The sequence below is a fragment of the Malaya genurostris genome, chromosome 2 (assembly GCF_030247185.1).
Source record: "Malaya genurostris strain Urasoe2022 chromosome 2, Malgen_1.1, whole genome shotgun sequence".
NCBI lineage: Eukaryota > Metazoa > Arthropoda > Insecta > Diptera > Culicidae > Malaya > Malaya genurostris.
The window spans coordinates 128,067,634-128,092,239 of record NC_080571.1 but is presented as its reverse complement, the minus strand read 5'-3'; the positions used below and the strand labels follow the sequence as shown (position 1 = coordinate 128,092,239).

At 38.9% G+C, this 24,606-nt stretch overlaps 1 protein-coding gene across 3 annotated transcripts in view; it reads right to left on the bottom strand.

Annotated features, from left to right (window-relative positions):
* The window catches only part of LOC131427880 (protein ELYS), a 42,909-nt gene extending 19,241 nt beyond the window's left edge, over nucleotides 1-23,668 (bottom strand). Inside the window, exons 1-8 of one of the 3 annotated variants that reach the window (XM_058591439.1) lie at nucleotides 23,436-23,668; nucleotides 23,262-23,382; nucleotides 22,908-23,206; nucleotides 22,048-22,854; nucleotides 21,464-21,991; nucleotides 20,944-21,409; nucleotides 10,752-10,863; nucleotides 8,594-10,695 (exon numbers count right to left, since the gene is read on the bottom strand). In XM_058591439.1, the coding sequence (XP_058447422.1) occupies nucleotides 8,594-10,695; nucleotides 10,752-10,863; nucleotides 20,944-21,409; nucleotides 21,464-21,991; nucleotides 22,048-22,854; nucleotides 22,908-23,206; nucleotides 23,262-23,382; nucleotides 23,436-23,544 (4,544 nt within the window). In that variant the 5' untranslated portion in view covers nucleotides 23,545-23,668. Of the gene's footprint in view, nucleotides 1-8,593; nucleotides 10,696-10,751; nucleotides 10,864-20,943; nucleotides 21,410-21,463; nucleotides 21,992-22,047; nucleotides 22,855-22,907; nucleotides 23,207-23,257; nucleotides 23,383-23,435 lie in introns of those variants that run through there. The other 2 variants (XM_058591440.1, XM_058591441.1) reach the window with 2 other exon arrangements.
* Nucleotides 23,669-24,606: the final 938 nt, after the last annotated feature.

The following is a 24,606-nucleotide window of genomic DNA, read 5'->3' as shown; positions in this document are numbered from 1 at the left end:
ATTTACTCGCTCCTAGTGACCTAACGCTCACATGCAGTTTTCCTTTCAAAACATTCAATGTGAGATATCCAGAGATGGCATTTCACCAGAGTTATACACGCTAGAGTCAGATTTTTGCCACACCAAAGATGAAAAAAACGAAGCACCGCACAAAGAGGAAAGCGCACTTCTCAGTGTCGAATAGACAGCATTTGAGTGTGTGCTTGTGGTTAAAGCAGCTGGCGCGAGTGAAACACATTCTCTTCGCATGAATCGCTCACACGCGCTTTCGTCTAAATACACCCAAGTGACCACTGGCGCGTGATTGTGAGCGAACACTTCTGTGAACTTCAATTAATAGAGAGTAGATCTGGCCTTGCTATGAAAAATTTGCAAGGAAAACCGAAAATTTTACGATAAATTGTTTTATTTTGCTGATTTTGCGTGTCCACGCTTCATCTACGAAAACCATACAGCAGAGTGCTCACCGGCGTGTACACCTCTGTGAAAGTATCTGCATCCTCCTCAGAGAATTTATTAGCTAATGCTCTAGCACTTTGGTGCGATTCAGTGGAAGAGGTAAAAGGAAATAAACAAACGCACTCATGATGCGTGCACACTTACACAACAGCGGTGTATAAATGTGAAAGAGAAGAGCTCTCGTTGAAGTTGTCAGTGCGAGGGGAGAAATTTTGCTTGCTCTTCGTCACACAGAGGAGATAGACATCTCTGGAGATATCCTCTTCGTGAGGAATGGTTGTTTGGTTGTCTGGAACGACAACTTGATGAACACATAGTTTGTTATACGGACGGTTCTCTGTTGAATGGTCGTGCTGGTGCTGGTGTCTACTGTCGTGAAATGAGGCTGGAGCAGTCTCATTCACTTGGTAGATACTGTACTGTGTTCCAAGCAGAAATCTACGCGATTCTGTGTGGAGTACAATCGGCACTTCAGCAGAGGATCTGTGGTAAACGAATTTATTTTTGTTCCGACAGACAGGCAGCCTTTAAAGCACTCAGTTCGAATGACTCACGGTCGAATCTAGTGATCGCATGTCGAACTCAAATTGAAGACCTCAGTATTTCAAATGCTGTTTACTTCTTATGAGTACCCGGCCATTCTGGTATTACTGGAAATGAATGGGCTGATGAGTTGACTAGAGCTGGTGCAACGAATGATTTCGTTGGTCCTGAACCAGCTTTACCACTTTCAACTAGTTGGATAAAGCACAAGATTCGTTCTTGGGCTGCATCCAAACATGCCAGCTACTGGCGCAGCTTGCAAACTTGCGCTCAGACAAAAGCATTTCTACCAGATTTAAATCTGAAAATGTCAAAGTATCTACTGCATTTCTCCAAGCATCATTGCAGTATTCTGGTCAGAGCTCTGACTGGACATTGCAAACTCAATTATCACATGGCTACTATTCAACGTGCTGAGTATTATTCGTGTGATTTGTGTGAATGCGATTATGGTACTTCATATCATCTGATATGTAACTGTCCCGCATTGACGCAGCTACGTATCCGGGTTTTTGGTTCTCCATACATGGTTGAGTCTGTGTATGCGGAGCTAAAATTGAAGGATATTCTCTCGTTTCTCACCCAATGTGGTAAGGAGCTATAGTCAGAAGGGTTCATCGTTCTTCCTGGAGTGAATGAATACTTTCTGTATTCACCTTAAATAGGGTTTAGCAGATTGTTTGGCATCCTTTGGGGGGTACCGAATTTACTTCTGCTCGTACATACTGCGAATCGTTCTGCATTCTTCCGGGAGTGCAGAATGGTGTCGCTTTTGTAAGATCTCTAAATCCTCTCGGGGGTTGGAGGTTTTATTAACAGCAGACTGTTCGGGACCTCGTAGAGGTTCAGAATTTACTTCTGCTTTTATGTGTTTTTGTGTCGTCAATTTTTCCCATCCTCCTAGTCCAACCCTTACCATTTCCTTTCAATCCTTCCCTCTTATATATCGGGAAAATGATGCTAAAAACAAATTGATGGCAAGGCACAAATCTCCAAATATCAAGGGGAACGTGCCATTTGAGCCAATTTGTTCTGATTCCTGATTGTGTACAGTGGATCATAATATAAGCTATAGGCAGTAAAATAAGTAAACGAAATTAATAGAAAATAAGTATAAAATGGATTAGCATGTAATAGCACCAGTGAATCTCTCACTCGATAAGCAAGAAAACAACACTATCTTGAATGTGACAACAGTCATTGCATCTTCCGGCAGTGTGTGGCGCTACCAAGTGCGAACAGTTTACGAGAAAAAAAACTAGATTGGCGAAGTTGATTTTAGCGGCTGTCACCACACGGTAAGCAGATAATCAGTGCAGCAATTATTAAACGCAAGATGGGTCATGTGTATGATTGTTAGATTCTGCACTTGCCATACGAGTTACGAAACGCTAAGCCAATAGAAGATCAGTTGCAATCTCACATCGATCATCGTCGGCAAATCCCCGGCTAGAAAGCAAACGGGTTTTTCATTCTCAGAACGGAAGCAACTCGTCGAAGCGCGAACGGAAAAATCCCTCAATAGAGGGCTCTACTTCGGACCGCTCTTTCGAATCTCTCTTGGATTCATCGCACCGGGACAAGGCCGCACAGTCAAACACTGTGACCGACGGGTTGAACTTCAAGCAAGATTGCGAAGTTAAGTTCAGTTACGACCATTGCGGAAGTACTGAAGAACTGAAGTACGAGGAATAAGAGCGGAATTGTGGTGCATGAAATAAGATCGGTGAAGAAGTGAAAGGGCCTAGAAAGTAAAAATTTGTACAGATAGGAAGAGTAGAGAAAGAATGCGTAGAGCTGGCAAGTATGAAGAAAGAAAGTAGGAATGTGGAGAAAGGAGGAAGAAAGCAGTGTCGTGTGAGGGTTATGGCGAGGGCTGATGACGGAATACAACTGCATAAAATGACACAGCGACTTTGTTTGATTTGTTTGAGCAAGCCTGGAGAAACAATATCGTTCTATTTTTCACTACACAATATTGTACTTGGTTTCTGCCGTCCCGAACTTAAGCACTTTAGTTTTATCGATTGACATGGATGAGATGTGTAAGCGAACTGAGGTTTTTGGCTCTCCATACATGATTGAATCTGTGAATGGGAAGCTAAAATTAAAGGATGTTCTATCGTTTCTCACACAATGTGGTAAAGAGCTATAGTCAGAGGGGTTCATCCTTCTTCCTCGAGTGAATTAATCCTTGCTGTAGTGACCTTAAAAGGTTTTATCAGATTGTTTGACATCCCCTTTTCTGCTCAAATATAGCAAATCGTTCTGCAATTTTGCAAGAATGCAGATTGGTGTCGCTTTTATAGAATCTCTAAATCCTTTCGAGGGTTGGAGGTTTTCAAAATGAGCATTTCATTTTCTCTGCATCACTTGCAATACAATTCTTTTTTACTTTTTTTTCCACATTCCCTTTCCATCAGGGAAATGATATGAACACATCGCAAGGAAGAATCCTCCAAACAACCAGGGGACCAATTTGTTCTGATTTCTGATTCCTAGCAAAACATTTTGTTACGAAATTTTTTCTACAGACTATGCGGCCGATTATCAATTTTTTTTATAATTAATTTATTTAGGTATAATCAACAGACACAATATGGTTCTAATGATAATTTCTAGTAATATACAAAAAATGTTCATATATCCTACTGCGTGATAGATTGAAGTCGAATCCTAATGAAACGCGATTGAATGATCTCTGCAAGCCAATAATAGCATTGTTAGCACCGTAGTTAGTTCGTCGCAAAGAAGTCGAAGAAATGCATTGTTGCGAAGAGCACGGGGTCGGACGTTGACAATAATTTCGCGGAGCAAAGCAGGGCAGTCAATCTTATCGGTCAAAACATCTGCTATCAATAAAGCACGTGCAACATCTCGACGACCTTGTAATGTATCGAGACCGATTAGTAAACCGCGACTTTCCTAGCTTCAGGAATCATGAATCAGAACAAATTGGCTCAAATGGCACGTTCTCCTTGATATTTGGAGATTTGTGCCTTGCCATCAATTTGTTTTAGCATCATTTTCCCGATATATAAGAGGGAAGGATTGAAAGGAAATGGTAAGGGTTGGACTTGGAGGATGGGAAAAATTGACGACACAAAAACACATAAAAGCAGAAGTAAATTCTGCACCCCTAAGGGATGCTGAACAATCTGCTGGGAATCACATTTAGTGGAAGCAGAAGTAAATTCTGAACCTCTACGAGGTCCCGAACAGTCTGCTGTTAATAAAACCTCCAACCTCCGAGAGGATTTAGAGATCTTACGAAGGCGACACCATTCTGCACTCCCGGAAGAATGCAGAACGATTCGCAGTATGTACGAGCAGAAGTAAATTCGGTACCCCCTAAAGGATACCAAACAATCTGCTAAACCCAATTTAAGGTGAATACAGAAAGGATTCATTCACTCCAGGAAGAACGATGAACCCTATCTGACTACAGCTTCTTACCACATTGGGTGAGAAACAAGAGAATATCCTTTAATTTTAGCTCCGCATACACAGACTCAACCATGTATGGAGAACCAAAAACCCGAATACGTAGTTGCGTCAATGCGGGACAGTTACATATCAGATGATATGAAGTACCAAAATGGCATTCACACAAATGACACGAATAATACTTAGCACGTTGAATAGTAGCCATGTGATAATTGAGTTTGCAATGTCCAGTCAGAGCTCTGACCAGAATACTGCAATGAAGTTTGGAAAAATGCAGTAGACACTTTGAAATTTTCAGATTTAAAGCTGGTAAAAATGCTTTTGTCTGAGCGCAAGTTTGCAAGCTGCGCCAGTAGCTGGCATGTTTGGATGCAGCCTAAGAACGAATCTTGTGCTTTATCCAACTAGTTGAAAGTGGTAAAGCTGGTTCAGGACCAACTAAATCATTCGTTGCACCAGCTCTAGCCAACTCATCAGCCCATTCATTTCCAGTAATACCAGAATGGCCGGGTACCCATAAGAAGTAAACAGCATTTGAAATACTGAGGTCTTCAATTTGAGTTCGACATGCGATCACTAGATTCGACCGTGAGTCATTCGAACTGAGTGCTTTTAAGGCTGCCTGTCTGTCGGAACAAAAATAAATTCGTTTACCACAGATCCTCTGCTGAAGTGCCGATTGTACTCCACACAGAATCGCGTAGATTTCTGCTTGGAACACAGTACAGTATCTACCAAGTGAATGAGACTGTTCCAGCCTCATTTCACGACAGTAGACACCAGCACGAACATTGAACAGAGAACCGTCCGTATAACAAACTATGTGTTCATCAAGTTGTCGTTCCAGACAACTAGGCAACCATTCCTCATGAAGAGGATAGCTCACATTGAATGTTTTGAAAGGAAAACTGCATGCGAGAGTTAGGTCACTAGGAGCGAGTAAATACTCATCCCACGTAATCATTTGAGACCACAAGCGAGTGTGGCTGGTAGCATAATCTAATGGGTTACTGTTCCAAAGCCCTGTAACCTTAAGGAGGTATGCACAAGATAATGCTTCTTGTTTTAGGAACACATGTAGTGGTTTAATGCACAGTAGCGCCTCTAGAGCAGCAGTAGGAGTTGTCGTGAATGCTCCTGTCATCGCCATTAGGGCCATCCTTTGGAGATGATTTAGCTTTGACTGAACTGTCGCGACTTCTCTTTTCTGCCACCATACAAGACATCCATATGTTAAAATTGGTCTAACAAGTTGTGTAGATCTAATGAATGTATCTGGGTTTGAGTCCCCATGATTTTCCAAAAGCTCGTCTGCATTGGCCGAAAGCCATGCAAGCTCGTTTAATCCTGAAGTCAATGTGAGCAGACCAATTTAGTTTTGAATCAAGAATAACTCCGACGTATTTAACTTGATCGACCACAGTGACCTCTGAACCGAAGAACTGTATCGGACGAGCTCCTGTGATTATCCTACGATGAGTGAAAAGCACCATTGATGTTTTGCCCGGATTTACAGATAATCCAACCTGACAACACCATTGTTCAACAGATCGCAGGGCTTGCTGCATTAAATCAAAGAGAGTGTTAATGCTTATACCGGTCATCAATATATGATAATCGTCGGCAAAACCATAAGTCGAAAATCCAACGTTATTAAGTTTCCTTAACAAACCATCAGCGACTAGGTTCCATAAAAGTGGGGATAGTACACCACCTTGAGGACACCCACAGACACTTAGCTTTTCAATCTCTGCTTGCCGAAGCGATGAACAAAGAAATCGATTACTAAGCATTGCGTGTATCCAATTTGTGATACTTGAAGGTATGCCATGACCACGGGCTGCTTCCAGAATTGAATTGAAAGATACGTTATCAAATACCTTCAATATCTAGGAAAACTCCCAAGCAAGATTGCTTTTGTGAGAAAGCTTTTTCAATGTTGTACACAACATCATGTAACAGAATTGTAGTGGATATGAGAGAAACATCGAGAGCACTATTTGCAAGTATGCATGCTCGAGGCATTTCACGTGGATTAGTCATACCGTTCTTGATGAAGGCAACAAAGACTAGGTTTAACAAATTTCCAACGTAGAAGTTTCCCTTTTGAAAATATGGAACCAAAGCTATAGAAGCTTTACCTTCTTGCAGAAGTCTGGATAGATTTATAGTTGCTGTACGTTTATGCTGGAGATTGATTTGTGCTACTCTAACCATTATCAATTAGAGTAATGAACACTCCATCTCTAGCACTTATCGTACAACAACTAGAAGAAACCAAATATATTGGCTTATAATCGCCTATAGCGAACCATGTAAGGATTTTTTTAAATGTTTTAATCATTTAAATCCCACGAGTTGCGAAGAAAGAAGTCGTCCACTGTGCCAGAGCTTCGCTTAACACAGTAAGGGAAAACCCCAAGATATTCCGTTCACGACTGCATCATTTAACCTCCTGCAGCCATTCAGTCATCGGCACGGAAATACACCTTGACTTAGGAGTTCCTATTTTTGTGGTCTTTTACAACATGGAACAGGAAACCAGTGGATCAATTCTTGGTAAAAAATAATTCCGCCGGATGCCACACGGCTTACCTGTTTGGTGGACTTATACCAACGGCACAGGTGGACCGTAGTGTTATTCTTAGCCAGTTGGGAAACCGCTACCGACACTACACGGCTATCTAGGCTGCTCAGAGAGGGAAGTTGACATTGATGGTCAACCGCGACTTTCGTAGTTTAGTAGTTGGTGAGGATTGTTCCACGGTAAGCGCCGTAGAGCGAAGCGAAAGAATCTGCGTTGTATCGATTCGATTTTATGAGCTCCGTTTTTGTAGTGAGCAATACAGAGATTTTAAACAGCACACGTCTGTAAAATTACAGTAAAATTTAAATGTTACAGACAAATTACAAATCCTAAGTTGCGAGAAGCTTTAGGAATGACATAGCTGATGTGTTTCTTGAATGTCAGTTGCTCATCGAGAAAGAAACCAAGGTCTTTAACGTTCTGACTATCGGGGATCCTTCCAGAAAGCAATCAAAATGAAATGGCTCTTTCTTCTTTGAGAACGTGATGGTCGAGCATTTGTGTACTTTACATCACTCGGCGAAGCTCAACAACTGTCGTTGTAGAAAACTTGCATCTACTGGGCTTCGAATGTAATAATAGATCCTAACGTCATCGGCAAACGATAGACGAGAGCCCTATAGAGTAAAGTTGACGTCGTTGAAGTACAGACGAAGCGATAAACTCATTGGAAACGTGATCGCCGATTTTCACCGCTAAACTGATCCATAAGATGTGATTGCAGCCATCGAAGGATGTTACACACATACATTGCTCAGCTCGATGAGCTGAGTCGAATGGTATATGACACTTATATATATGGTATATATTTTCACTACTCGGTTTTTCAAGTGATTGCATAACCTTTCTATATGAAAAAGGCAAAAATGAGCCATTGTCCGGACCTTGTGTCGGTTTTCCTTTAATAACTTTTTCTACAAATGTCGGAAATAACACATGTACCGTTTTTTTAGATTCTATAGGGAGATGTCTGATAAAACTTTGCATAGTCTCACCCCATATTGTTCGTAAGTCGGAAGAACGTCAAGCGAAAATGATATTTATTACAAAATCTAGAAAAGATCGAAAGCATTGTGATACGTTTGGAAAAGATGTCTCTTTGTAGCGAGGGCCTGTGGGCCAAAAACGTTCTGGTTGACTGGCAGCGATTGACTTATGATCGAGTCCAGTAGAGGATACTCCCTTTGGTACAAATGCATAGAGAAACAAATGTAGAACATCAAGTGATGAGTACTGATTAAAGGTAAATTCAAAACGGCTTACCCCATTTAATGTTAAATTATTAAATGTTATTTAAATTGCTCGACGCAGACGACGAGATATGTATAAAAATATGAACTTTCACGATTCTATCCTAACAAATAGTTTCACAATAAACTATTGCTGGCTCCGGTATAAGTTCATGCAAAATAATTCTACAGCATTCCAATACAGATCTCAAAAATTTATTTCTATTTTGTCTACGTAGTTCTTTTCAAAACGTGAGAGTATCAAATTCATTAAAAATGTCATGTCACGGCATAGTAACTTAGGTGAACAAATTTAAAAAAAACTTACTCAAAACAAGATTCCGCCTCCGATTCTAAGATTTCGATATCTTCCATTTCCTTGTCGTCTGTTGCCACTTGATCTTCAGGATAATTAGTTGCATGCTCAAGGTGTACAGTACTACCATATTCTCTAGCAGTACGTTGTTCATCATTATCATCACTCTCTGAAACTAAAACGGCGATTTCTTCCGTATGAGATGTTCCAGCGTTAGATTCATCGATTTTCAAATTGTTCTGACAATCCTGTTCTATTAGGTGAGCCGGTAAAACATCACGATTTACTGTATTCAAACAGGCTACTTCAAGCGATCTACGTGCATTGACTTCTAACACTAACCGTCCTAGTGGTAAGTGTTTACTATTTTTTAAATCTACAAGCTGTACTACATTATCCTGTTTGGATGAAACATGTTTTTCTTCTTCGATCTTATCTTCAAGAACTTCGTTTTGTATTTGTTCGTTCGATCCCAGTGGTAAGTGTTTACCATTTTCTAAATCTACAAGCTGTATTACACTATCCTGTTTGGATGAAACAGACTTTTCCTCTTCGATCGTATCTTCAAGAACTTCGTGTTGCACATGTTTGTTTGATGAATCATCATCAGGATCCTCAATAATTATTGCAATGTTATTCTCAATAGGTGTTATTGAGCGGGAAATTCCATGAATTGACGGTCGCCTGTTTGGTGCATCAGTGTTAATTCTTTTAATATCCGAACACGAATCGTCATCCATCACCAAAATGGAACCATCAGGTGAAAAAAACACATCATTCGATAATATTGAATCATTTAGTATATCTGGTCTTAAAATCTTCGTTGATTCTGTCAATTCAACTTGTGTTTTTTCGACAATTGGTGACTCCGGTAGATCAAATCGTAAAATTTTTTCATCAAGATCACACGTGTTCTGTGTTATTGAACTAACGGCTACTGGTGATAAACTTTTCTGATTTATAAAACTTTGCAGAGATGCAGTGGATTTCAGAATACCGTGCCGTGTATATGAACTGACGCTTTCCGGTGAGGGAGGATTGTACGGTTGCATTTTTTGCACTACTGGTGTGGCGAGCTGTGCCGACGGAGAACGACTGATTGATTTCTCTGGTTCACTTCCAGTATTCCTATTGCCGAAATTATAATTGGGTTTCATCGGTCGAAATTCAGTCAATAGATGTTTGGGTACAATAAAAGACGTCGACAATGGTGTTTTAGTTTCAAGTTTTCTTCGCTTCGAGGGTTTCTCGAAGTCGGAAAATATATTGCTGGTAATCTTTTCAGAATTACACGCGAAATTATCATCATCGGGTCTTCTTTTGGGAACCTTAGAATCGAATTTAATCGGATAACAAACATCACTACTTTTTGTTTGATCGCGAAAATGAAAAATACCTAAGCCTGGCTTCTCTAGGAACGGCTGAGCATGTTCTAATGGTTCGGCAGCTTCTTTTATGGCTACAATGGATTTATGATAAATACGTCCCCGGAAATTTGCTCTACCGCGTATCAATCGGGAGCTCAAAGTTTCAGTAAACGTCTTTTTCGGTGGTTTTAATTCCCTCTGTTCAGCATACGCCAAATATGATAAATGCTGTGTAGTTGGTTCTAAGGCCGCATGGTAAAGGTTTAATGCTTCCTTAGGAGCTTCTGTATTCATCTCATTTGGCTGTTTTTTCACAAGTTTATCAACCATATGTACTGCTTCGACGAAATCCAGCTTCTGTAATAAATGTATGAAATGCACATTTTCGGCCATTGGCTGACTAGTCCTGGTTAAGTATTCACGTAGTATACGAGTTTCTTCTTCGGACAATGCTAGATCTAGCAATACCTCATATTTTGACGACTTCAACGTACCTTCGTAAAAACAACGGAGTAGATTAGTGTCGTGCTTAGAACGTTGTAATCTGAATGCTTCCGATATTAAATTATTCTCCAATAACGTTTTCAATTCGAGGAAAGGCGACAACGGTGTTCCCGGCATACGAAGTGCACGCAATGCCAAATGTGGAGCATCATATCGTAGCAGAGCTGTGATAAGAAACTCCCGTTGCCAGTAAGGATATTGTTCTGTTTGCGATATTGGAGATAGCAGCTCTTCAATTGCTCCCTGAAACGACGAAAAATTAAAAAAAAACGCAAAAATATTGAAGCAAGTCTACCTACGTTAATGTTACCATGATCCAAAAGCCAGAAAGCTTGCGTGCGTTTAATAATTGCAGAGTTCAACTTGAAAACAGCCGGAAACTTTATTAGATTTTGCACTATTTCACCGTACCTGTATGAATAGAAAGAAAAATCCATGAAACTAACAGTACGAAAATACATTTTTATGTGGCTTGATAAATTTTCATTAGATCTAATGAACTAGCAGTTGTACTAGCACTGCAAGAAAAATTCGACTTGCGTCAGAAAGTTGTGTTAGACATGACGACTCAGAATTCGCAAGAAACTAATTTTACTGTACACGTCAAATTTTGGACACCAAAATAATAGCAGCAAAAATATTTACACATAATTCAATTAATCCGGACATATACCATTCGAATCAGTTCGTCGAGAACGCAAAATGTCTATGTGCACTTACTTTTCTCAGAGATGGCTGAACTGATTTTCGAAACTAATGACAGAAATTATCCTAATAAAAAATGTTTAATGATACTGTGTCTATGACAAGAGAAAGGTATTATCACATCACTAGGTGGATTGAGAGGCCCGAGTGTCATATATCATTCAACGCAGTTCGTCGAGTGCGCGAAATTTTTGGGTGTACTAACTTCTCTCGGAGATGTCTGGACCTATTTTCACAAACTTAGATACAAATGAAAGATTTTGTGGTCCCATACAAAATTCCAATTCCAAATGTAATTTGGATCCGACTTCCGGCTCCGGAAATATGGGGTAAAATGTGCAAAAATTGTTGAAATAAGCGAATAAACTTTTCTCGGAAATGGTTAAACCGATTTTTACAAATTTTGATTCAAATGAAAGGTATTGTGATCCTAGAACTTCCTGAATTTTGTTTGAATCTGACTTCCGGGGTGGAATCATGTAAGGTGATTATCACCAAGTGATTATCACTTTTGAAAATTTGGAATCATGTAAGGTGATAATCACCAAGTTCTGTCACCACTGCTGAAAGGCTAACATCACTATCAAACGTTGGCATTACGTAAGGTGATAGTCACCACGATTTAATCACCTTCATGTCCAAATGGAGGTGATAGCAATTTAGTTATCACTTTCAGTAGTGATTTGATTTCTTGAGAAGTGGCTTTATAAATTATTGTCCGTTTTTAAGCCACTGATACAAACATAACCTACCAATATTGGTCGGAGAGGATAATTTTTTAAAATAAAATTGGTACTGATATTGTGTCAAAATTTAATACCAAAATGAAAAGTAACTTAGTTTATTTAGTTTAAAGAATTCCTAGAATGAACGGTAGTATTTATCAATTAAATCAATCCATTTATGTTGTAATTATTATTTGAAGGAATATCATTGGGGTATTCGTGGAGTCAAAGATAAATTGCTTTCTGCAAAAGTGATAAGTTTATGAATGTAGACATCTCCTGTTGCACATAAAGTAACACCATAACAAATCTATGCTAACATTTTCAGTAGAATTAGATGGCCGAGACTTAGTGTGCGATAAATCAGTCTCGTTCAATTGAACGAGTAAAAAAAATTAAACTGCGATCTTAATTTTCTTCTTGTGAGTTAAACTAAATAAAGCAATATTTTTGGACAATTAGTTGCTGCTAATCATAGTGGATATTCGTAATACCGGTGGGAAAAATTTCATTCGAGTGGAATGCCATCCGTTGTGAGATATCGAGAAGATCTAACAATTCGTGTCATTTCAAAGCAAGCAAATTTATCCCAAAGAACTGACTGTGACATTGATTTCCATTGAAAAATAAAAATCGGCACTAAATTAAACCAACAAGTGAATTTTTTATTTGTTTGCGCAGTTTGCCATACTCGCGAGGTAATTTTTTTCAACGTTACTCTTCGATCCATACAAATCATCATTGATAAACATGACTCGAATTAATGAAAAGGATTGAAAACTGTAGGAATAAAAATTTAGATTTTTAAATATTATATGGGTATACGCCACTTTCATATGTTACTCCTCCTAATATCAACGGTATACGCCACATTCATATTTTACTCCTGAAAAATCGACGTTTCTTGACAGGTGATAAATGGAGTGAAGTTGGCTCAATCTCCGATGATGGTGATAGTAAAAGTGATCACCTTCGGTGATTCCAAACATTCTGGTGATCACCTCTTTATCACCAGGAGGTGATAGTCACTTATCACCTTACATGATTCCACCCCCGGTTTCGGTGTTATGGGGTAAAATGTGCAAAAAACGAAAATATGCGTACTAATTTTTCTTAGAAGTGTGACCGATTTTTACAAACTTAGTTTTAAATGAATGGTCTCTTGAAACTTCTGGATTTTACTTGAATCCGACATCCGGTTTCGGAATTATAAGGTGATTAGTGTAAAAATTCACTAATTTAAATGAATGGTCCTATGGTTCTATACAAAACTTTAAAATTTCATCTTGCTCCGACTTCCTGTTCCAGAATTATAGAGTAAAGTGTGTTAAAAATTTCACTTAAAGGGGCAAAACAAAAATTTTAAAAGAATTCTAAGCCGGCCTCAAAACTACTCCGTTCGATATTCAGTATTAGTAGACGGTCAAACAAACTGATTTTGGCTATCCTGGCTACCGGTTTCCGATTCCGGAAGCACCAGAAATAGTGGTCATATTTTCCCAAATGGATCTCGCTCACTTTTATTGACCGATTTTCACAAACTTGGATTCAAACGAAAGGTCCTGTGGTCCCAAACGGAATCCCCGAATTTCATCCGGATCCGACTCCCGGTTCCTAAATTTTAGGGTAAAGTGTGTTAAAAATTGTATACCGTCACTTAAGGGGACTAACGAAAAACGTTAAAAAATTTCTAATTCGACATCAAAATTACTTCAATCGGTAGTCATTATCAGTAACCGACCAAACAAAGCGATTCCGATTATTCTTTTAATAACCAGAGAAAATTATTTCGAAGAATACCACAGTATTATATATGATAGTATGATCGATATGAGAAAGGCGTCACTAGGTGGTGAATTAAAACAGGTTTTTTTTGTTAATTCGAGCAACTTTTATATGGTAACCGTGTGTGTGTAAAATATTGTGGTTAAGCAACATTGGTCTTCGAAATACAACCAACGTTGAGTTCAACCACATATTTACTCATTTCTCTAGTGTATGTGATTTTTTAAAGAAAAATTAAACGAAGAATGCGGATCTTATTGGATATCTTTTGGGGTGAATACGTAACTTGATTATAGGTTTTTCTTTTCAAAATTTATCATTTGGTAGCTCTATAAGGTTTTAATCGAGAATACCTCGAGTTGTGCCAAAATTATCAATATCATTCTTATTCGATGGAATAGGAAATATGATCAAAAATCTTTGATTAAAGTTTGAGATAACCATAAATAACTCAAAAATGGTGTTTTCACAATTTTTTGGAGTCAAGGAAAAAAAGCAAGGCGCTTGCTTGCCTTACTGCCTTGCCATAAGCAAACATAATTTATTTGAAAGTATAGAAGAATTAAAACATGACTCTATTATTTTGTAGTACGTTTATTGGAGCGTGATTTTATTTATTGAAGAATGAGCTTATTTTAAGGGTTAGAAAAATCGAGTAACTGTGATCTGCCCGGGGTTAGTAAAATGAAACTTGGAAAGTGTTGCAATTCTTTTGCTTTCTCTTTGTTATTAACTACATATTCGGGGTACTCCTCACTCGAATCGCGCCAGTCAGCCCATTGTTTCAGTCGTGCCGCTTCTACGATACCGTCATAAGGTAATTGAGAGATTTGCCCATTTTCAATATTTCTAATGACGTATAAATCATCGGGTAAAACCTTGTGAACACGATATGGACCTTTGAAATTGGGAATAAACTTTTTATCCGTACCTGTTGTCGTGTCAACGTTCCGTATTACAACGAACCGCGTTGATTGGCTTCAAACAGTAACATACAAGGAGAATAACGAGTCAAAAGTTTAGACCAATTTGGAGTGCTGAATGGGTTATGATACCTTAGCAAGCATTGATTTGAGGACTCTGTTCACTCGGTCGATGTTTTCATCCAATACATATGAACCAAATTCCAATGATGTGAAACAAGTACCTAGATCGATAATAATCTTCCTAGACCGACTGTAATATTCGAAATATGTATCGAGAGACGAACAGATTTTTTTGGTACTAGTTGTGTTTACTGCATATAAATTAAAATGATTCATAAAGGCATCAACTATTGTGAGTTGATTGGAAACCAATAATGCAATTTTATCTGATCAATACACTTCGTAATTCCTAAATGACATATTTTTCGTGTGTCTCCCTTATCACATTCGTCACCATTTCTTTTGGGACATACAGCAACACCCTGTCATCGGCCTGGCGGTAAACTAATCCATCCTAAAGCAAAAGTTTTTAACCGGAACTTTACCTAGCTCTTCCTTAATCTTAACAATGTTTTCATCTTTGTTTTGAGTGATTTGTAGTTGAAAAGCAATATCATCAGGACTCACTCCTGAAACTAACTGGACGGAATTACTCGATGTGTGTATAGAAACGGATGGATGATATCGGCTTAAAGTGTCAACATGATTCATCAGTTTACCACTGCGGTGATAAATGGTGTAGTGATAATTCTCGAGTTCGATGGCCCATCGCGCTATTTTGTGATTAACACTCTTTCTGTTTAAAGTCATAGCCGAGAATTACAGTCTGAACTGAATTCTTTCCAAATTTATACGAAACTTGCGCAACGAATATATAATAGCCAGAGCTTCTAGCTCGAAGCTATGGTATCGAGAATCGGGAGGTGTTCTACGGTGCGAAAAGTAACCTATTGGATGGAATTTACGATCATCTTGTTGCTGGAAAAGAATTCCTCCGTAACCTTCCGAACTCGTGTCGCAGTGTAGTTACAGAAATTAATACCATCAGCCTGCCCAAAACTATCAGACTGGCATTTGATACAAGAGGTGGGAGAATTAGAGTCTTTAGAGTTATACGATCTAAACATACAATGTAGTACTTCACCTGAAATTTTTATTTTATTTTATATTTCCACTTCTGGTGAGGACAAGTAATTCTAAATTTTACTAAAAACTAACAGCCCAGTTACAAAGAATGAACAATAAAGTGGTCTGGTACAACGTAAATTTTCAATATGTGTGATCGATTGCGATATGTAATGAGTCCCGGAATGACTCCGTAGAAACATAAAGGGGAATTACTTCTGTATCCGGAAATTCTTCTCTCTTAGGTATCGAGTTCTTTGGCACTGACGATTTCTGAATTGATTAGGCTTCCCGTAACGAAAACAGAAAGGAAAACATTAGGAGGCTGCACATTTTTTTTAGAGGAGAATGCAACACTTACTATGTTCATCTCCGAAAGGACTCCGCTTAGTTCGTCGTTAACGGAATCTTCTAGCGGTATGTGCAATTTCTTTAATTGTGTATTGTCATGTACAATTTCTTTGATCGATGCCACCTGGTCTTTGCTGTGAGGCGCTGGGCTTGGGACAATCCTTGATTTTATGCTAAGTGGAAGCGCAACGGAAACACGAGCCGATTTCCCGACGTAACTAACGACAGTCTGCCGAGAAGTGTCCTGTACCGGAACAATTTAAGCAACGTACACTAGAAACGGAAACTTTTATCGGAAATGGCTCTGCCTTGATGGTCTTCAATTTAGCACTAGATGTCGACGAAGACGGAACGGGATACATTTCTCTGAGTTGCGTGTAGCGCCGCGCCAACTGCTTCAGATATGCAATGTCTCTGGTAGGATACATCACTGCATCCATCAATTATGAACTGCACTGTCTGCATCTCGTCGATGTCTGCTCTAGCGGCGATTTCTTGCATCTTCAATATGTAGCCCATAACGGAAGTTTTCGTCGAATCGTAGGTAGTCTTTCGCAGTTTGTCAATTACCTCTGTCACCGAGTACATATAACCGAATTAGCCAAAAAATGGTCACGGAACTGTTTATACGTCGTAGATTTGTCTATACGCAAGAACCGCTTCCGTACCAGAACCCATCATTCGTCGGATACATCTCAGCTTGAAAAAATCGTGTCCGTTCACTGCATCGCAAGCTCTTTCAAAGTCGGTAATCCATTCATTAGCATCTTAGGAATCACTGCTGGAAAACTTTGCAATCCCGTACTTGACGTCCAGGAAATCCGGTTGTCTGCATAAAGCAGCATCACATGCCGCCAACTCTCGACGCAAATCCGATATCTGCTTTCGTTTTTCCTAAATACGGATTCCCGCATATAATTGATCCTCTCTGCCCGATAATTCGTTATCAGTAGGAACGTCTGGAAGATTTCCTCGATGTAGTTGGCTTCCATACAGAATCTGCAGATGTTGAACTGTGGCCGTATTCGGAAACTCGATATACAATAATCGAGAGATAATCAATGATAGAGTGCCAGTCTGGCTTCTTAGTGCTTTTCTCGATCATGTTACACTTGCTTCCTAGTTCTCTCTCACACACACTCTCTCGACCGGAACTAGTATCTCAGAATTGTGTTACATTGGTAGGTTCAGTGCGACCAAATCTATGTTTTACTTTGTTATTTAAAGTTCAATACAAAGACTACTACAACTCGGCCATTCTGACTATCAGGGCCGCCGAAAGGGGGAAGTGGGATTCGCTCCGGACCCGGACTTTTTCAGGGGACCCGGAAATTCGAAGATTTGAAAATGTCTTACTTTTGTATTGCTCATAATCAAATCATCCATGGACTTTTTTTTTGCTCGTTCAATACTTCAAGGTACAGTAAAGAAGTTTTTTTTGCTCACTAAACGAAGGGAGCCCGTATCGAAATCCTCCCGGGCCCGTTTGTTTTTCTCGGCGACCCTGCTGACTATTCATCGTCCAGATCATCCAATCACACAGCACTAACTTATTCAAGGGTATAACTTATTCTAAGGGTTAGAAAGATCGTTTACCCGCGATCTGCTCGAAGCGATCTACAGAAGCTTTGATAACTTTTCATCTGTCAAATAATAATTTTCAGATCTAGACTAGTCTAGACTAAGGCAACCCCACCTAAATTTTCACACAGTTTCTACTGATTTCCCTTCAGTACTTTCCTGTTTTAGGGTGGGATTTCCTCGACATCACTGGGAGTACGATGCGGTGTCTAAGTCTAATATCAATGCTCTCAAAGTCTAATATCAATGTATTGTTTGATACGTACAGTTAAAAATTTGGTCGGAACAGTTATTTTGAGTGAAAGCGCTGGTGTGGCAAGTGTGTGTTTAGTAGTGAGAGTGCTATTTAATGAACAATGTTGATTCGCAAAACTAAAGTGGCGGAAACTGAGAATTTACCACCCCAAATTTTAACGATTTTAGCCGTTCGAAGCGCCGTCTGCATATAATTGTCGGTGTTATCAGATTTCTATGGAATGTGTAAAAATTTACAAATCAATCGTGTTGTTCAAGCTGGTCTACAATTCTACAATTGGTCTGGAGCAAACCCATCCGCGAGTGTTTATTTTATTTTATTTTTATTTTTTCTTTCTTATAATGCCTTATTATATTTCTCTAGAGTATTGAAAATCAGCTTTTATTGAGATCATATTGTTTACCAAAACATATCCGGATCTCTTTCCCTCCCTACTAACACATCTCATATCCCGTGATGCTCGTGGAGATACAGTGGTACCCGCGGTCTCTAGAAACAACGAGTATCGGACTAACATTCCTTCATTTTCCTCGGTAGCACAGCCTTTGGTCGTAGCCGGCGTCGTTATTGATCATTTAATGAAAAGTAAGGAGTGAGAGGATATGTACAGTGAAAATGACAGAAGGAAATCGTGCTTACCAACACGCATATTGTCAGGAAATCGTGCTTACTTTGGACTGCGCAGGACGCTTCGATCGAGCAAAATTCGCCGTCGTACGAAGTTAACTATCTACAAAACGCTGATTAGACCGGTTATCCTCTACGGGCACGAGTCCTGGATAATGCTTGCGGAGGATCAACGCGCACTAGGTATTTTTGAACGGAAGGTGTTGCGAGCCATCTTCGGCGGAGTGCGGATGGAAGACGATACGTGGAGAAGGCGAATGAACCATGAACTACACAAGTTGCTGGGAGGACCAACCCTCGTCCAAACGGCTAAGGTCGGGCGGTTACGGTGGGCCGGTCATGTTGTTAGAATGTCGAAGAACAACCCGGTTAAAATGATGATGATCCGACCGGTATAAGAAGGAGAGGCGCGCAGCGGGCAAGATGGATCGATCAAATTGAGGACGACCTGCGAACCCTTCGTAGCTACCGTGCTGGCGGCGAACAGCCATGAACCGAGATGAATGGAGACGCCTCCTGTATACAGCAGAGACCCGCGTGGTCTACGACTGAAAGAGTAAGTAAGTTTCATTTTCTTTGTTCATTGTACATTTCCACTCATTCGGTCAAGCACGAAGTGCAACTTCGAGCGATCTACTTCAGCTCAGCTCAGTTCTCCTCTTAGTACTTTCCTGTTTTTTTTTTCGATGATTTCTAGCGGTAACGAATCACCTAGAAGCAACAGCAAGAATGTTTTTTTTTCTCGCGAACAACTCACAATTCATTACTCATAAACCAGCATCATCTCTATACTTCATCAACCCTGCACTTCATAAAATATCGAAATCTAATAATTTTCTATCAAAAGAAACTTTCTTATTCACCCTAATAATATTCGAAATGTTTCCCAGATTGGCAGTTCAAGGCGTTGGTCTTACAAGCCAGCTGTCATATGTTCGAGGTCCGATCTGGAAGGATTCAGGATCGAACATATTGATCGTAGTACTAGTACATTAGAAATCCGACTACGAAGTCAGCTGAAACAGAAATGCCAAATACCACAAAATTTGCTGTAATCCCAAGACTTTGTTTTGCTTATGTTTCCAAAAATGATCAATTTTCGTTGATGATTAACACTATGTATCCACAAAAAGCTTAAATACGTGATTTTAAATCCCCATTAACATTCCCTTTGATCCAATAATCATGAGATTCGACCATTTCATGCAATTTCATGTGTAAGTTTTATAAGCAAGTTCGCACTGAAGATGAATGAATGAATTATACCGTTCTCGTTTTTTAACCTACACGCGGGCGACTCTGACTCAGAGTAAAACGAACACGTGGAACGCGCCCTAAACAGCTCATAAAAAAAGAAAAAAAAAAACTCGCAAACATGTCGTGTGGCGACCCGAGAAAATTTTCAGAGCGAAACTACGCGATTGGAGTCCGATCTAGAGCAACCCCAGGTTGGCAAAACAAACACCTCAAAAATTGTTTAGGCGATTCTGGGTCAGCTTTCGAGCTGCCCTGATCAATAAACGAAAACGGTATTAGTTACACTAAGAATGTGTGCAACATTGCGTGCCACTTGACCCGATTAATTGCGGAATTCGATTTCGTACACGCGGTAAAGAAAACGAAAACCAACACCGATGCTCGGGTTTGAAAACACAAGCGAATCAATCGGCACCGAGCAAACATGAGCACGAGTTTTCGACCGTGTTGAAGAAACCATAATCACAGTGCAAATATTTGTTACCGATGGGTGATTTTTATACGGTGCTGAAATTGAGACAAATCACTTGAGAAAATTTAAGAATTTCAATGAATTGAAGTTTATTTGCAAAGACCTGCATCGAAATTTCATGCTTTGCCGGGAAAGGTAACAGCCCGGCATTGCAGTTATATTGAGGTGTACTACCGTTCCAAGCATATTTGTCCCATATATATGAGAAATTTAATTGGAGACAATTATATTATATGAATTTTCATATATAACTCCTCCTAGTGGTGTAATGCTTGCTACCAACTTTGGCAATACCGGTTTTCAGTTCCTTCACTCATTTTTCTCAGATATAACAGAGTCGATTTTCACCAACTTACACTGAAAGGTCTTATAGTACAACAGATTATTATTGATTCTTATTCGGACCCGACTTCCGGTTCCGGAACTAGCGAGTGAATTGTGCTTAAAATTCCAATCCGTCACTTAGAGCAAAGGATTCTGTCAAGTTTGCAAGATTTTTTGACAGGATCATCTAGATATTTATGAAAATATAAGTAATATGCGAAACTCATCATCACACCACTAGGTGAATTAAAACAGGTCTTTTCAACTTCGGTCACTATTTTCGAGAACGCATAGAAATTTGTATAAGTAGCTACCTTAAATTTTGAATATTTAGGAATATAATTATAGTTTCCTTACCTTCCATCGCACATAACAGCAGTCATATCCATAAAAGTGTAACACAACAAAACATATTTCGTTTCAATGTTAATATTTTGAATAAGTAATGATCGTAACAGGTTTTGCATCGAATTTGGCGGATATACACCGGATGCATTGTTTTCAATCCAAGCTTTCTTTAATGTTTCACCAAGAAATTCGCGTTCAATGAAACTGTCAATGAAGAGATATTTACAACTTTGCTCTTCCATACTGCGTTGATCACCCATTTCTGGTCGTTTATCATTGAGCATAGTCCTTTGAGAAGCGTAATACGAACGAATTGCTTGATATGGAAATGGCACGAGTAAAAATTCATCCGATAAATTAACACCATCAACGTTTCCTTCCGGTAATAATCCAACATTCAACAACCACTGAACTACTTCTTGATAATCGGCTGCTAGTTTAACTGATTTTGCTTGTGATATTAGGTTTTTATAGACTGAAATTGAATACATTAATAACAATCACTTGTGACAGCGTTTTATAAACTTACTCTTGTCCGGAATGTACTGCTTGCATTGAACAAGAATAATGTCATACAGTTTGGAAAGCTGTCTAAGTTGTTTTGCACAATGTTGAAGCATTTTTTGGGTCCCACAATCAATTCGACGCCCAGAAAGATCGAATAGCGGCACACACATTGTATTGCTTATTGCTTTCAATGATTTGGCGCGACTCCAAACCCAGTCGGTTAGGGTAGAAAGGGAAACTCCTTCTCTCGGGTCATGCCCTAAATGGCTTCCATCTGCCCAGTTTAGTGCACATTGTCGTAATAAAGAGTAACAATTATACTCCAATGCAACCGAGAGCAAAAATTCTCTCTGTATGTCTTGAGATGCGTCTATAGAAAAATTACTGTCAATAAACTGTGGTACTAGTGCTGCTCGTAACATAACTGTATAAAATCGAATTGGATCTATAAGACAACTTGATCCATTCTGCTCAAAATTTTCTAAAATTTTGTTTTGGAGGCCAGTCCAATGGTGGCGACTGCATTCTACGTTGTTCAATATAAGTATATCTGTAATATAAGTAAATTAATAATCACACAGATCTAATTATATTCCAATTACCTACCAAAACTCATCGAATTTGGATAGAAATGTTCTTCCGGTCGATGAATCGAACTAAAGGGTATGAGGGATTCTTTAACTAAACATACATTTGTAGCGACATCCTTCACATTAAAGACAACAGTATGGTTTAGGTCATGCCTCCAATCACAAGTAAATGGCATTTCCGCTTTATACCACTGATTCAAATCAAATACCAAAATGTTGGTAGATTTATCTGAAGTAATCCAACTCAACGCACATAACGTTAGCACTTCCTCTTCCTGGCTTACACTTTTCATGATAGACTGTATTCCAATGGGAAAGCTACCTTTATCATAACATAGTATGTTCAAACGAGGACTGCATGATATAAAACGCTCATATACGTTTCCCCTTCTATCGCCATATTTCTCTTCGTACATTAAAGTATGCATAATTGCGAAAGCACCATTAACTCCGGCATGAAATACCCAAACATAAACGCAGGCCTTTGGGTCATCTGTTGGTTCCAGTAAGTTTATACTAATGATAGGAGTGTTATCGTGAGGCGGCTGAGCAATATGAATGATGTGCAAATCAATCAGATCATATATAACCATTTGACCGTTAGCATAACCTACAGCAATTGCTTTTAGAGAAGTAAGATCGACTATAGTAGTTACTGGAACTTGTTCTTCTTCTACAGTTTCCAATTGCAAACCAAAATAAATTCCGCGTTGACAAACAAGTGTGTGATTAATTGAAGTTTGTTCTACATCTGCAGTGGAAAACTCAATGTGACATTGATTTTTTTGTAAATTATTCATAGATAATTGATGACCGAATACCACTAAAATAAATAAATCAACTAAATATACCAACGAAACATATCAATTTACTCACAATCTTCGTTATGTCTCAAGCAAGCATCCACCAACCAAACCTTTCCAGATGCCGTACCAATAGCCAAACATTCATCGAAAGATGATATTCGACCTCTGACGTAAGATGCCTTGCAGATGGGTTGTACATAACATAGCTGTTCATTAACATCAATACGCCCTAAAATACGCACCCTTTGAAAGTTTAATACAATAACTATGCCATGATCGTGTTGCAGTTGAATTCCTACTACTAACAAGCATGGGCTACATCCTTCGATTTGCATTTCTTGTACATTGCAAATTGTACAATTTTTAGTTCTGTTAGAGAAAAACATACAAAATCAAAAAAGATATTCAATATATCCATACCTACTTAATATCGTAATCAAAACTGTAAGAAAGCTGCTTCTCTCCAGTCCTGGTACAAAACACTTCCAAATACGATCCTTTAGATTTCCAAGCAAGCGCTCCATCTCTGAGAAATCCACCGATATCTAAAACCAAATGTTAAAAATAATAATGCTCTTTACACAATTACCATTCTTACTAATCTGTGTGTTGGATTCTTCCGAGCACTCATTATTACCACTTTCTTGCAGATCTGTTTTGATGTTTACAACATTTTTTAACTGCAGAGAAATCTCGCTTGACCACATCACGATTTGCGCCGGCTTAGATTAGAAATGAATCCTAAACATTAATATTACAGAGAATAATGAAACTTTTCAGTTTGGTTCGAAACAACACACAAAAACACAAAGCGGCTTGTAAACAGAGTTGCCAATGCTCAACACGCTATTTGTGACTACTCGTGGCAGTGCTGCCAACTATACCGATTTATTGGGATTTATACGATTTATACCGATTTTTTGACTCGATACCAGATTTGCAGATTTGTTTGAAAATCTGCGGATTTCGTACATAGTGCTGCAGACATTTTTTTGCTGTGCAGACTTTTGAAAATCAAGTTTGACGCAGACTTTCGTTCGTCAAAATTTACAGACTGTTGAAAATGTCGCGACCTTTTTTCGTCGCGACTTTTGCAGCCCTGACTGAAGATATTTGAATTTTTTACCTGGCATCTCTGCACGATTGGCTTATTGTCGCAAAACTGAAATGTAGAGGCGCTGCTTGTTTAGAGATGATACGACGACACGACCTGCCACTCGGTTATCAAAACTGTATCGCAAATTGAACTACCCCTCAGTAACTGGTAATGTCAAAATGAAATCTCCTGAAAAACTATTCAAACTGGCAACACAAGTTGATGAATAACAGTTACCAAAACCATGGTTACTGCATATTGAAGACTTGAGGAATGTAAACAAAATAAGCTGCCACAGGTGGAAGATCCTTATTTCGCGGCAAAGTTGTCGGTTTCACATAACATTTCAATATCCGTTGATACTTGTTAAATAATTCAAAGTAATCAGTCTTCAGATCAGATCTGTGACGTGAGTTTTAAAATTTTAGCATACTAAATAAATGAGTTTTAAAATGTTGGCAAACTGCAAGAGTCATTGAATCCGTCATAATAAATCTTATTATCAATCTAATGATTTAGTACCGAAATATGAATGACAAAGCTGAGTCAATCCGGTGTATCAGTACTACTCTACGAGATGCAATTGCACTTCATATGCAGATGCGAATACACTTATAAATAGAATTCATGTTTAATTTACTTTAAATAAATTTATAATTGGTTCCCAAGCAGA